This window comes from Saccopteryx leptura, chromosome 9, assembly GCF_036850995.1.
Source record: "Saccopteryx leptura isolate mSacLep1 chromosome 9, mSacLep1_pri_phased_curated, whole genome shotgun sequence".
NCBI classification, from domain to species: Eukaryota; Metazoa; Chordata; class Mammalia; order Chiroptera; family Emballonuridae; genus Saccopteryx; species Saccopteryx leptura.
Window position 1 is genome coordinate 27,263,197 of NC_089511.1, and position 15,343 is coordinate 27,278,539.

At 42.9% G+C, this 15,343-nt stretch overlaps 1 protein-coding gene and 1 non-coding gene across 2 annotated transcripts in view; one reads left to right on the forward strand and one right to left on the reverse strand.

The window, feature by feature from the left end:
- VAT1L (vesicle amine transport 1 like) overlaps positions 1 to 15,343 on the forward strand; it is a 158,964-nt gene that overhangs the window by 17,167 nt on the left and 126,454 nt on the right. The window contains exons 2-3 of the mRNA XM_066349153.1: positions 8,049 to 8,178; positions 12,904 to 13,119. Coding sequence (XP_066205250.1) covers positions 8,049 to 8,178; positions 12,904 to 13,119 — 346 coding nt within the window. The remainder of the gene's footprint in view (positions 1 to 8,048; positions 8,179 to 12,903; positions 13,120 to 15,343) is intronic.
- Positions 12,056 to 12,201, reverse strand: LOC136381644 (small nucleolar RNA SNORA15). Its single transcript, XR_010747129.1, has one exon. It is a non-coding gene; the product is annotated as a small nucleolar RNA SNORA15 (small nucleolar RNA).

A 15,343-nucleotide genomic window follows, 5' to 3' on the forward strand; every position in this document is an offset into this window, starting at 1 on the left:
TATCCTAATGGCACAGGAGAGTGGGTTCAAGGGACTCTCAGAGTTGGGGCTGGGATGTGCACATTTTTGGAAAAAATGAGAATAAAATAAACACCGTGATGATCCAGACAGGCATCCAGCAGACTGGCTGTGCCAGAGGCTCAGTCAAGCTGCACCCCGCATGGTCAGCAGTTCCTGCTCTGAGGAGAGAGGGCTTAACTCCCGTCTCCTACAGAGCGAGGCTTCATGGTCCTCCTGAATACTTGTTACATACAAATTCAAAGTGTCTTAGAGATCGTTCATAGAATCATAAGAGCTCATGATTCGAGGAAACTTAAAAGCTGTCAGCTAGCCCGACCTGTGGTGGCGCAGTGGATAAAAGCATTGACCTGGAATGCTGAGGTCGTCAGGTCAAAACTCTGGGCTTGCCTGGTCTAGGCACATATCAGAAGCAACTATTACTTGTTGATTTTTCCCGCTTCTCCCCTCTTCCCTTTCTCTCTCTCTTCTCTCTAAGTCAATAAATAAAATCTTTAAAAAAAACCCCAAAAACACAAACAAAAAAAAAACACACCTGTCAGCCAGTCTTGTGTTTTAAATTCTCTCCATGACATCTTCATGAGTTTCACAAACACCCTCAGAAACCAGGAACGTGACAGCTCATCCAATATTTTTGTCAGCAATTTGTACAAAGATGTTAATGGCCTGATAAGCACATGTTCAGAGAATATAAATCCAGGAGGAAGAGCCAAGAACAGAAGAATTTAGGATTCAAGAAAGAGCCAAGCAAATTGGAATGATGGACAAAATCTAATAAGACCACGTTTAACAAGGGTAAACAGCATCCTCAGGACTAGGATCAAAAAATTCAACTGTCCTAGAGGACATGAGAGTGCTTTCTCATTTTCTTATGTATTTAATAATTGTCTATTAATTTTTACCTTGCTTCATTCCAAAAAGGCCTTGAAATAGCTTAAAAAGAAATGATCTACCAGCAATGGTCCTTACCCACACCACGAGCAGCAGTATCACCTGGACACGTGTTAAAGTGCAAGTTCTTGGACCTCCCCCTAGACTTCATGAGTCAGGGATTCAGGGACGGGGCCCAGCAACCTGTGATTTAATAAGCCCTCCTAAGAACTGCTATAATAAAGTTTAAGATTTTCAAAAATGGAAACTCCAAAGCATTCAGAAAGTTAAGAGCAAGTGGAGTGTTGAGAGGACACAGAGAATGAATGACTAATGCCCTGAAATTCTGGGATGGGGGTACTACAAATTTGACTCAGGGCTTTCTAATAGCCAATGCGAGAGAGAGAGAGAGAGAGAGAGAGAGAGAGAGAGAGAGAAATATAATCAGTTTATACACTGTACTCAGCCTTCAAGATTCATGCAAGCAATCCTTGTGCTGAGATTTGAAGAAGACTCCTGTCTTCATAAAGAAGCAAATTTGTATTATAACAAAGGATATGCTCACCAATATCCCTTTAGTAAGTGAAACAATAGATTTCGGAAGGTTATCTTTTTGGCTATCACTCTCTTAATTGAACCAATGATGGGTCAAGATTTGGGGTTTCTATGAGTGTGAGATCAAAATATATGATGGAGCTTTTTTTTTTTTTTTTTTGTATTTTTCTGAAGTTGGAAACGGGGAGGCAGTCAGACAGACTCCCGCATGCGCCCGACCGGGATCCACCCGGCACGCCCACCAGGGGGCGATGCTCTGCCCATCTTGGGGTATCGCTCTGCTGCAACCAGAGCCATTCTAGTGCCAGAGGCAGAGGCCATGGAGCCATCGCTGCAGCGCCCGGGCCAACTCTGCTCCAATGGAGCCTTGGCTGCGCGGGAGGGGAAGAGAGAGACAGAGAGGAAGGAGGGGGGGGTGGAGAAGCAGATGGGCGCTTCTCCTGTGTGCCCTGGCCGGGAATCGAACCCAGGACTCCTGCACGCCAAGCCGACACTCTACCACTGAGCCAACTGGCCAGGGCTGATGGAGCTTTATTGATCTACATCAATATGGAAGTATGCTGCTCGAAGAGGGAGATTTTCCTCATACTGTTCTTTGTGCAATGGTCTGATGGCGCTGGGATTCCCATGGTCACTGCTAAGACACCTACAACCTGAGGGAGGAACAAGATGGCAAGAGACCTAAAATCCTTTCATATGAAAAACCCCTGTCATCCATTCCACTGAATAATAAAGGACAAGGGACCTTGTTTGTATCAACTTGTCTCCTCTTTGTTTAACTCCTTTAGGTTAATGTTACCTCAGATTGGAAAATTAACAAACTGTAGCTGGGCTGATTCTTCTTTCCTCCATCCAGTGGTGTCCTTTAAGAAATCATTTGTGTCTTCTTTAATATTACTAGTGTATCTAAAAGAAATGAACAGATCTCAAACCACAACTCTGGGGAGAATGCACAGAAGCCTACCGTGCATAATGGGATGACAGCTTAGCGGTCCAAAATTCAAGCATGGTGCAGTCATATGAGAAGGGCTTGTATCCCAGTTCTGGCACCTACTTGCACAATGCACTTCTCTAGGCCTCACCTTCCTCTTGCAGAAAATAGAGATTAAAATGGCTCATACCTTATACCTAACACATAACATCATCATCATGGGAAATGGTGACTCTAGTAGTTTCCAGCAGCAAGCTCTACTAGAACACTAGTAGACTCCCATAGAACACAAATGAAGACAGCTAAACAACCCTGAGCCTTTACAGTGTTGACATCCATCACTTAACAGACAGCAGAAATTATAGAGGCCAAGGCTAGTTTGCCTTATTTTAGCTTCTAGATAGAATATAAGTATCCCAAGTTAGTGCCTTTTACCAAGACCACCAAGAACCTCTCCCTCTCTACCTAAGCTTTGATTTTGATAATATTTTAAGCAGAGCCCACAGGTTAAGGACCATCAGCGGACCAGAGTATGAGAGCTGGGCGGGCTCCAGAGACTCCGCCGGGGCCCACAGCTCTCTGACGGCAGCGTAGGAGCCGGAACCCAGGCACCCCGCACCTGTTTCCGTCCACCATTTCCTGTTAGTCTTCTTGTCCCTGAATTCTGAAGTATCGGTTTCAGTAACATTTAGTTTCCTTGCACTTGAGATGTCATGATGTCATGGGATACACAGTGAACAAGGAGTTTGAAGATTTTAATTCAAGTTTCGGTTCTGCCAGGTTCTAATTCTGTTGTCTTTGACAAGTCAGTTTTCTTATCTGAGTCTCAATGTTCACGTCTGTTTTATGGGAATAATAATAGCTGCATTTCCTAACTTCCCGGGATTGTTACAAGGTTTAATGAGATGTGTTTGAAAGCACACAGTGAACTGCCCTGTGCTATGCAAATGCAAGAGTGTTATTACGTGACCCGAAATTTCCCTGTGCCTTCTATCACACCCCTCATCCTGTGATTTGAGTGATTCTGAGTCCCTGCCTCACACCTCTGCTTCCATTCCTTCAGGACGCCATGTCTCAGTAATAGCCCTTTAAGCCTGGCTTTTGACTAGTAATTTAGTATGGGAAGAAAAAAAATTAAAGTCTTATTTAGTAAAATCATACTAATGTTTGATAAAAATGGGATTACCTGGCAGAACATTGTGTCAGGCACTTTCTAGCACTATTTATCTTGCAATGATTGCTGACATTTAAGAGCTGTATAAAAATTAGCTAAGGAAGACATCTTAATATCACCCCCTGTGTGGGGTCTGAGTCATCAGGCAGTCATTTGCCACCCCCCCCCCAAAATTTCCAGGTGTAAAATCAAATTATCTTAAAGAATACTGGAAACTATAATTATGAAGATGTACAGCTTGATATGCCCCTGTCTTTTTCCGGTTGTGGAAAAGAAAAGTTTTAGATAGACCCAAGTTTAAGTCCATGGCTTTACAATTCACTGTCCCTGTGGCTTCAGGCAAATAACTTATTATCTCTAAACAGTGTTACTGGTTTTGACTGAAAACACAATGAGGTCAATAACATCAGTCTAGTGGGTAAGATTCAGGGTTATTGATTATGGTATTGGTTTTAGTTTGTGTCTTTTGGTTTTATGAGACAGAGACCAACACACTAAAGAGCTTCTATTATAAAGACGCGCAAAGTCAACACAACAACAACAAAAACCTCTTAGAAATCAGAGAGCAGGAGGCACACTGGGGCTGGTCCTCACCAGGTAGAGAGACTGGCCCCTCCCATCCTTGGTAACGCAGTGAAGTTTGGAAAGCCTGACCCTGGCGTAGGTTGTTGGGTTGACTCTACTGCTCTTCATGTATTTTCTTTCCTCGTAATTCCCCTACCGACTGGCTTTTTTTCATGTATGCTTCCTGGAAGCTCAGCCGACTAGGTCTCTCTGGCTCAGTTCTATCTGTCGGCATCCTTTCTGATAGATGGTAAGCTGTTCACTTGCTGCATGTTCCCCAATTTATACTTTCTGAGCAAACATGCCATTCCTTTACTCCATGCTAAGGAATGGGTTCCTGCTTAGATTATTGGGGCCACCACTGCTGCAATCAGCTGTCCAGAGATAAGAAGTTCTAAACATGGCCCCTTGGGCATGCCCGTTCAGCCTGGGCAGTGGGTGAAATTCCCACAAAGAAGTCTGTTGTGTATAACGACTCAGCAGCTAGAATTTGCTTGAATTCTAATCCAGACTTTGACAGTTTCTAAAGATGTGCCCTTAAGCGAGTTGCTTAATCTGAAAAAACAGGTGTAATCATTCAGACATCGTAGGAGTAATGCTGAGTTTTAAAAAACAAAAGTAAAGCACTTAGCACAGATTGAACTCTCTTTTCCTAAAGATGGGGCAGCCATCTCCATGGCCCTGACGGGGTCCCTGCGTACCTTACAGAGGACGTGGGATGCTACAGGACATTACACAGTCGGTCTTAGTCCTTCTCCCTGGAAACGGGAGGCTGGTTCTCAGGTTTCCATCACCGTGCCCAGGTCATGCCGGATGGGGCTTGAAGGCATCCCTGTTCAGCGTGATGAGCGTCTGAACAACGCTCCTCGAGGGCTGGCATGTTCACTCAACTGTCAAGTAACTTCCTCTGGCATCTCTCCATCAGGGTCTCGGGAAATCGCAGGCTTTCATGCAAAGGAAAACACAGTGAGCTAAAACGTGTGTGAAATGAGATGAGTGTTTGATCCGAGACAGAGAAATCTCTTTTATTGTTATACAGTGACGCTTTATTTGGTAGTGTTGGAAAATGGGCTATTTCGCGAAATGATGCTGATAGGTAGCTGGAGTTTTCTCATTTCTGCTCTGAAACTATTTTTAACCCTTGTTTAATGGCATCATCCTAAAGTGTATTGCATACTTCTGCCTTCTTAACAGAGGTTGCAAATTTTAAGTTTAACAGATATTGAGTACTTACTATGCATGTGGCACCTTTTTTAAGTGCTTAACTCTTATGAATACTCCCCACAAGCCAGAGAGACAGATATTAGCGTAACCTCCAGTTCACAGATGAGAAAACGAGGCTTCAGGAGGGTAAGTACCTTACCCAAGGTTACACAGGGAGAAGTGATGGGGTTGGGATTTGTGTCCAGGACTCCCCAAGCTCTTTAGAAACTGGTCATGTGATTGGAGAACACTTGGGTTAATAAATGGCCCTCATGACTGTTCACCTTCAAAGTTGGACCTTTGGAAGTCTATGCACGCATTTCACAAGTGTGTCCATTTCTCTCAACATCCCTTGGCTGCTTTTGAAAAGCAGTTAGTATGCAAACTGGCAGCACGCATTTTTAAATAGTCAAGAATATTCCTTCCTTCAGCAGATGTTACTTGAGTACCTAGTGTGTTACTGTGCCAGGAACTCTGGAGGCAAAGAAATATGAGGCACACAGCTGCTTTCAAAGGGGGCACACATTAGAGGTACTCAGGGGGGACAATATGTGAAACATGCCTGATTCGTGGGCAGGGAAACCTTGAGCAGATGGTGATTCTTGGACACGCCTCTCAAGGAAGTGGTCCTCCTCATTAATATCCATTCTCTAGGTAGGAGACTGATGAGTCGAGACCGGGTGGAGTTAGATGCTTCCCAGGCTCCAAAAAGTCCAAGAAAGAAATAGGTAAACTGTGTTTAAGAAATAGTTCAGGCCCTGGCCAGTTGGCTCAGCGGTAGAGCGTCGGCCTAGCGTGCGGAGGACCCGGGTTCGATTCCGGCCAGGGCACACAGGAGAAGCGCCCATTTGCTTCTCCACCCCTCCGCCGCGCTTTCCTCTCTGTCTCTCTCTTCCCCTCCCGCAGCCAAGGCTCCATTGGAGCAAAGATGGCCCGGGCGCTGGGGATGGCTCTGTGGCCTCTGCCCCAGGCGCTAGAGTGGCTCTGGTCGCAACATGGCGACGCCCAGGATGGGCAGAGCATCGCCCCCTGGTGGGCAGAGCGTCGCCCCATGGTGGGCGTGCCGGGTGGATCCCGGTCGGGCGCATGCGGGAGTCTCTCTGACTGTCTCTCCCTGTTTCCAGCTTCAGAAAAAATGAAAAAAAAAAAAAAAAAAAAAAAAAAGAAATAGTTCAGGCGCTGGCTAGTTAGCTCTGTCAGTTAAGAGGGTTATCCCAAAAGGACAAGGTTGCAGGTTTGATCCCCGGTCAGGGCACACACGGGAAACACACGATGAATGCATGTCTGAGTGGAACAACAAATGAATGCTTCCCTCCCCTCCTCCCCTCTCTCTCCCTCCATCTCAATCAATCAGTAAAAAAATTAAGCCCTGGCCAATTGGTGCGGAGGTTGCTGGGTCGATTTCCTGGTCGGGACACATACAAGAGCATCTCTATGTTCCTGTCTCTCTCTCTCCCTGCCTCTTTCTCTCTCTCTCTCTCTCAAAAAAAAAAAAAAAAAAAAAAGTTCAAGTTGTCTTGCTTGGAAAAGATGATATGGTCAGATGTTAATGGGCTTTGTACCAGACCAAGGAGTTTGATTTCTATAACCTGAGTCTTTCTTAGATGGTGGTTTATAAAAACAGGAAGTCTGTTAAAACCACATTTGGCAGGAAAAAATACATGTTTAGTCGAATGTGTTTTCTCATTTGATTAGTAAATGGGTGTTAAATGTGATTCCCAATTGTAATTCTTAAGGATGGATGGATAGATAGATAAATAATAGAAAGGAAAGAAAGGAAAGAAAGGAAAGAAAGGAAGGAAGGAAGGAAGGAAGGAAGGAAGGAAGGAAGGAAGGAAGGAAGGAAGAAAGAAAGAAAGAAAGAAAGAAAGAAAGAAAGAAAGAAAGAAAGAAAAAGAAAGATTGATTGTTTCGACTCTAGAGCATTGGTAGCATCCTTAGAATCAAATATGATTTCCCAAGGTGATGCCTTTGAAACATTTTCATGATAATGTTCTTATTTTAATAGTAATATGTTAATAGAAAATACCAAATAACTTCTCTCGTTCCAAGATATCTAAAAAATTTGAAGCAAACCCTCCAGTTCTCCCATAGCCATGGGTCCATCCCTGAGGTCTCTCTTCCCGAGTCACCATCCTCCAGCTGGACACGATGTCATTGCTTGATGGCTCACAGTCACCCTTACGGTTGCTGTGCATGGCGCAGGGTTAGTGGAAGTCTGTGTGATGGCTGAGGTGCAACGGTTCTTTAGAGACCTTTTAAATTAGATCTTTCCTCTCTTTTCCTCTTTCTCATCGGTTGGCTGATGGCCACAGTGCCTGGCTGCTTTCCATGTGTCTTCTTACGACTTCTTCCTCCTGTATTTCCCACCCACAATCGAGTGCTAGACTGGCTAATGACCAGGCTAGTCAATACGTGTTTGCAAAGTAAGAGGAAGCGGGTTCTGAGAGCAGGCAAAGGAACTACCTTTAGAATTAGAGGGTAAGCTCGGTGATGGCTATTTGAACTGCCAGGAAAGCATTACTTGTCTATAGAGATCATTGAGTTTTGCTTTAATGGTGACACTGAGCTAAGTGACATTGATATTAGGCACCCTTTTCTCGAAAGAAAGAAGAAAGGAATGAGGGTGAAGGAGAAAGGGGGACTAGGGAAAGGGAGAGAAGAAAAGCCAGGACAGTGCTTGCTTTGGGATCTCACTTTGAATTTCTCTCTTTTCCCATTTGCTGATCACAGTGGTCTAAACTTCATTGACTTGATGGTGCGACAAGGGAATATTGACAACCCTCCCAAGACTCCCCTGGTGCCGGGTTTTGAGTGTTCGGGGATCGTGGAAGCTCTAGGGGACAGCGTGAAAGGATATGAGGTAAGGTTCTGACTTTTGACTGAAAGAATAATATTAATCTGGAATCCCAGTGAGATTAGAAAAGATCGTGCAAAATGCTTGACACAATCTATAAAGTGTACTATACTCGATGTCTTATTGTTTGGTTTGATTATCAATGTTTATCAATGATAGGACTTTCCAAATGTCTACTGCATTTCTCATGTACCACCTTGGTGCTCCTGGCAACAGCCTGGTGACCGGAGCAATCTTATCATCCCCTTTGTTCATGTTATATAGCTATTAAGTAAAGTATTTGGCCTTGGATTAACTAAAGTGAGCATACACCCCCACACACACACACTTGTGGTTCCCACTTTCCCATCACTTCCGGCTCAAAAATCAATTACAAAACATAAAGATTGGGGAGAAATAGCCTCCATATTTGTGTTATTCGATTCCTTTAAATATCTGCTTAACTGATGCATTTAAGTGGTCTTTTATAATCATTATGTCAGACATTGGTGAAGTGGCATTTGGGGGTGCAATTTTAAAGCCACAGGGTAGAGGTACCTGGCAGAGAAACAGAATTGGCCATGTACTGATGGATTTGGGAGCAGGACAATGGATAACAAAGGGTAATTGTATTATTCTGACTACTTTTGTCCACGTTTAAGATTCTCCACAATAAAAGCAATTTAAATGGTTAAAAGATATAGGACCCTTTCTACCATTGTAATGCAAACAAAATAGAATCCAGTCTATAAAAACTAAAAAAACTGTGGGCAAATCCATCACACAAAGTTGCTGTGGTTTAGAGTCAGAAAAACCAATGGAAATTAGGTACAAGAGCTCCTGTTTATAAAACTAAGCGTTTCCCCAAGGAGACATGAATAGAGCTAACATTTGAGAATCCACTATAACCAGAAACAGTGGCAAGTTATGGGTTTTCAGCCTCACCACAACCCTGCAAGGTAAAGATAGCAACTGTTTCCACAGACATGAGGTTCTGAAGGATTCGGTAATTTTCTGTGAGGTCCCAAAGGTAGTGAGTGGTAGTTGAACCTGGACTCAAGTCACCAGAGCCTTTTCGCTATCGTGTGATCTTTGCCCTTGCTCCCAATGGGCAAGAACTGCAATACCAAATGCAGGAAGAGAAATCCTGTCAAATGCAATGCTAAAGTGCCCTTGGAATTGAATTTGAGCCCACTGCTCAGTGTCAGTGCATCGGAGCCTCAGTGTACTCTGAAAATATCAATATGCTCTAAATTCGTTATGGTGACTGTCCGGAAATGTCTTCTCACCCATCTGTCTTTTGGTCAGTAGTTTTCAGATAATACATCAGAAAAAAAAAACGTTGAACAAGAAGTAAATGTGTTTTTTCTTTTCTCTTTTATGACTACAACTTCTGTCCCCACGTAAGCAATATAACCAGAGGCAGCACTATCTCTCCCTGAAAGTGCTGCATATGAGAAATAGTATCGGGTCTTCACTCCTCCACATAGTCCCAAAGGAAAAGATCATACTACTAACCCTGTCAATTCTGAGCCTTGGATAAATAACCCATGACTTTAGACTATAACAGTAGATAGGGATATGCTGGCTTTGGTTTGGAGGGAGGGCTTTCTCTGGTTGATCATATATATATATATATATATATATATTTTTTTTTTTTTTTTTTCCCTCATCTGTGACCTTTCTTCTGCTAGTGAGCTCTGGATTGCATATTGTCAAACCTTCTCTTCAGCCCCACTTCCCTCCAGGGACTCTCAGCTGCACACATAAAAGACGCCACCTGCAGATTTCCGGTCGGTCGGGGTGTGATTTGGGAGAAAACCAGCAGTGATATTTGCTCTATGATTTTGACTTGAGATTTTCAACCACGTTAGAGATGGCATTCCACGCGGAAGCACACGGTATAGCTCTCTTGTTTGACTGATGGCCAGAGAGGCTAAAGAAGTTGTTGCCAGAGATGTAGCAGTAAAGGAATAATTGGTCTCAGTCACCCAGGACTAATGTCTTTCTTTCTTTCTTAATAGAATCAAATAATGAAATGAATTGGGCTTTTATTTTTTAAGTTGCCTATCTCTGCACACTGAGATGGGCTGAACTGATGGCTTAGCCACATTTGCCTCTCTGGTAATGAAATGGAAATGAGGGAGGCAGTCCGCCCCACTGGGAGGGCAGGGACCCTCTCTGTCAAGGCCGTTGAAATACTCTTTGTTACACTCGGTGTTGACACTGGAGGCATTGGCTACTCTGGGATCCTGAGTCTGTATCTGCGTTTTCAGGAGTTTGTGCAAGAGAGGATGCCAGTGTTAGATCGCAGTGACCCTCTCGTCTAAGCCGTGGCATTTGAGAAATTCCCGACATTGGTCATTTGATCTTGAACACTGCCAGGGATTAAGACCCTCGTTGCCAGTGCGACAGCCTCTCCTTCCCATCAATGTCTTCATTAGATAGCTATTCTCTGCTTCATAAAGTGTAATGGGTCTATATTTAGCTTTTGATCCTTAAACTGTGACTTCCATGAGCTCAGGCACCAATCTGTTCTTTTTAAGAGTTAATGTTGATTGTTCTTTCCCCCTTTACATGCAGACTGCCTGGCGCATGACATGCATGTTACATTATTTAATCTCCACAAGGGCCCTTTCTAATAGTATACTCATTTTAAAGATGAGGAAACTGAGGCTTAAAGAGTTAAACTAGCCTGACCAGGCGATGGCACAGTAGATAGAGCGTCGGACTGGGATGCGGAAGACCCAGGTTCGAGACCCCGAGGTTGCCAGTTTGAGCGCAGGCTCATCTGGCTTCAGCAAAAAGCTCACCAGCTTGAACCCAAGGTCGCTGGCTTGAGCAAGGGGTTACTCGGTCTGCTGAAGGCCCGCGGTCAAGGCACAAATGAGAGAGCAATCAATGAACAACTAAGGTGTCGCAATGCGCAACGAAAAACTAATGATTGATGCTTCTTATCTCTCCGTTCCTGTCTGTCTATCCCTCACTCTGACTCTGTCTCTGTAAAAAAAATAAATAAATAAATTTAAAAAAAATTTTTAAAAAAAGAGTTAAACTAACATTTCCAGACTTGGTAGGTTCACCTGCTGTACACCCTTGTATGACTTTATGTTTTCTTTGTAGCTCTTACCCCAAGTATAAGGAATTCATTGTTTTATCTGAAGTCAGCTTGCCTAGATTCAAATCCTGGCCCAGTTTCTCTTTAGCTACATGACTTTGGGCATATGCTTTAATCTCTCTGTGCATCAATTTAAATGGCTGTAAAGTCTACAATCGTTCATCTGTGATACGGGATTCTTACAGAACCCATCTTATAGCGGGCTTTTGTTATTGTTTGTTAAGTAAAGGTCAAAGAGAAATGGTAAGCTCCAAAGAAATTAAAACAGTAGAATCTATTATAATTATATATATAAAACTATTATAACTATATATATATATATATATATATATATATATATATATATACTTATACTGTATACTAAAGCACATATATAGTAAATTTCTTCCAAATCACACCCTGACGGGGAAGGTGCTCACCTGCAGGTGGCATCTTTTATCTGTGTGGCTGAGAATCCCCGGAGGGAATTGGGGTTAAGGGAACGTTTAAAAATATGAAAGCCCCCTAGAATCTATGTAAACACAATTAATTAAATTTAAAAAAAAGAAAAAATATGCAAGCCATCATATATATATGTATGTATATATGTATTTATATGTATATATATGTATATGTGTGTGTATACTCTAAATCCATTAATTTTTTGAGAATCTAATATGACCACAGCAATTTGAATATTGCATTTGAAAGTCGTAGTACAAGGCAATAACATGAATAGCAGAATGGCTCGATTTAACTAGCACCTTGCAGCTCCTACAAGCTATTAGTACCTGTGTTGGTTCACTTATCTGTATTTCCCTTTATTAATGATTGCTATGGAGAAAACTTAGCATACCATCATAATCACTGAAAAGGGAAGACTGCTTCTTTCTTTTTTTTTACATGTTACCTGCCTATGTAAACTACTGATAAAACACAGTATTCAACCATGCCTTTCTAGGGGTTTTGTATAGATTACATGCACTAAAACATGCAACATCCTTAGAACAATGCCTGCCATATAATATGTGTCCAAGAAATGGTAGTTGTTCTCACACCCAGTGGCGTATTCCTATTTAGCTCTAAGCCCGGCTGCTCTTATTCAGTCTCCTCCACTTAGATTTACATGGCTCTTTCGATCCACTACATTCACGGTCACGTCTATAGCAATCAGCAATCCGGTGCTAAGCTTTGGTGCAAATACCCCCGTGAACGAGCCTGTCGGGGCATCCACGTGGGTGGCACTGAACAAGCAAGGGTCGATTCTGCTTCCAGCCTTGTCCCATTAACCTTTTCTGCGGCTTAGATTTTCTCAGCTCCAAAACAGAGAAATTAGATGAAAGGTTGAGTCAGTAAAGTGACCTTTTGACACAAGCATTCCGTGGTGTGTGACGTGCTCCGCATTGTATATTTATGTTCGAGAATGGAAGCAGAGAACCTGGTCTCCCTGGCCCCTGAGAACATTTTTATAGATGGGCTTCAGAGCATCCAAAAATGCCTAGAAATTGGGAGGCAGGTGAGATTGTGCATATGTGAGGGGTTTTTGTTTTTTTTCTGGGAGGAAGTCTATCATTCTTATCAGGTTATTGAATATTTGAGAAATCCCTCAGAAAAGAAAAAGAAACCTCCACTAACCTGGTGCTTCCCTCTGCCAGATCGGGGACCGTGTCATGGCATTCGTCAATTATAACGCCTGGGCAGAGGTGGTGTGCACACCAGTGGAGTTTGTCTACAAGATCCCAGATGACATGAGCTTCTCTGAGGCTGCGGCATTCCCCATGAACTTCGTCACAGCCTACATGATGCTCTTTGAAGTTGCCAACCTCCGAGAAGGGATGTCTGTGCTCGTGCACTCGGCTGGCGGCGGTGTGGTAAGTTGGTGGCTTGTGAGTCCTTTTCCTCGAGGTCATGATGGTGCAGGTGGACCCAAGTGGCAGCGAGCTTCCTATGTGAGCTATTTGCACGAATAGGAATGATCTCTGTAATTCTGGTGACAGTCCGTTGGTGGAGGAGGTTGTATGGATGACTGCATTGCGGACAGGGTGAACCTCAGAGATAGTCTTTCTAGAGTTTGAGAAGGTCTCCAAGGTGGCAGATTAGGACTCAGTGGGTCCCAAGATGCTTTCTGTGAGAAGCACTCTCAGTCTCGGTCTTACAAATGAACTGTTTCTCTCAATCATTGTGAGATGTGTCACGGTCCTATACTACTATTATTTGAAATGCCAAAATGGTGGATGATTTACTTTTTCAATAAACTGCCATGAATTCAAGATTGTTCCCATATTAACGACATCCTTATTCATTTGCGTTCTGATGTATTTCCTTGAGTGGGAGAGAGAAAGACTGAGATTGTACTAGCACAATGGGAATTTCACATAAGCTGAAGTACACCCGTGAGGGTAGTTGCATATGAGAATGTCATCTGTCAGGTGAGTCTTTGAGAAGGGGGAAAATAATGGAACTAAAAATTGCTACTCTGGAATTCAGGGATGACAGAGATTTCTTCCGTGGTTTGGATGTGTCTCTCAGTATGCACTGCACACCTGCTACCTGGCAGGCACTATGTCCCTGTCATGGTCTACTGTGGTTGGAGTAGAACTCCAGTCTTTCTGAGAGAGGTATTACTCATTAAGTCAACAAGTGCTTATTGAAAATATACTATGTTCTGGACTCTATGACTCAGAGATTAATAAGAGAAGGCCCTGATGTACCACCTAGTAGGGTTTGAAATGTTCTCAGTGTTGGTGATTGTGTGGTTTGGTGAACTCATGCGTGGGTCTGCCTTGAAGATATTTTCACCAGAGGTCATGCTCACAGTGACTTTTTCAAAATATTGGATTTCTACAATTTTAAAAACTCTACACAGTATAAAGCACATTTCTGTTTTTTTCATTCTGAGGAGACAAGCTAACATACAAAAAGCAGGAAGGCAAAAAGACATTAAACTTTAGGAATGTCCTTAAGAGGAATATCTTCAATCACTTTAGCAAATCTGCTAATGTCTTTTGACCATGAGTAAAGATATAATAAAAGCTAAGCATCCCTTAGAAAAGAAATAGATTTCAGTGCCAGCTAATGTGCTAGCAGCAAGCAAGCTATTTAGAATTCTGGCATTTATGATCTTAGTGTGCTCAGCCTACAAAGCATTAGAGACTTGTTTTCACATTAGCAACATAAGCGTCAGTCTTTACAAACCCAGTTCAGCTGAGAGTCAGTGTTTAAACACTGGCACTAATGATGTTTTATGTCTTCATATTTTTCATGTGAGTTTGTTTCTGGAACAAAGAAGAATGTGTCAGGAGCATGTGTCTCAGGGAAGAGAAAATAATAAGTTTTTACTATGCCTTATTTTGGGCTTACAGACATTAAAACAATAAGAACGAAAAAGTGGAACAGATGAATGAATTGGGGGAAAGGGACAATGGGGTGGGATAAATAAGTCGGCACACATAATGCAGGCTAGAATGACCTAATGCTTTGCTGAAGATGGACAACAGTCTTGGTACTTAGCTTTCTAAAACATACTGTGCACAAATAGGGGGGAAAGACCAGCTATGTGAGCTCGTGCCCACTGATGGAAATAACCAGTTCTTACAGAGAATCGTAACTAGTACCAGGGTTTTGAGACCGAGAATATGTATTTCTCGATGATTTCCTGTAAGAAACGTAGGCTGGAGTGTAATGAACATCCTCAACAAAGCTGTTACAGTAAATGCCATTATTTCCTTGATGCTTTTTCTTAAGGTGTATCTCTAGCATAGTCCAACAGCACCAAAGTAAAGCAAAATATAGTGGAAGCGAATATCCCGGGGCCAAAAGGAAGTAGTCTGGCTTCATGGGCAACCAGTGTATGGGAGTGGTTGGACTGCCTGTCTCTCCGGTGAGTGAGTCTCCTTGAATAGTGTTTCTCCCACCCAAGATTTTGGTAGGTGGTGTGAAGCACTGAGTTCAAGGTTACCATGAAAGGAAAGACTTTTGGCCAAGTGTACATTCATGTATGTAAACACTCAACCAAGCCATGGTTGAGTTAATGCTGTCTTACAAAATCTAGGGAGTCCTAAAGAGAATCCAACACCCCACGGTGGGAAGACCAGT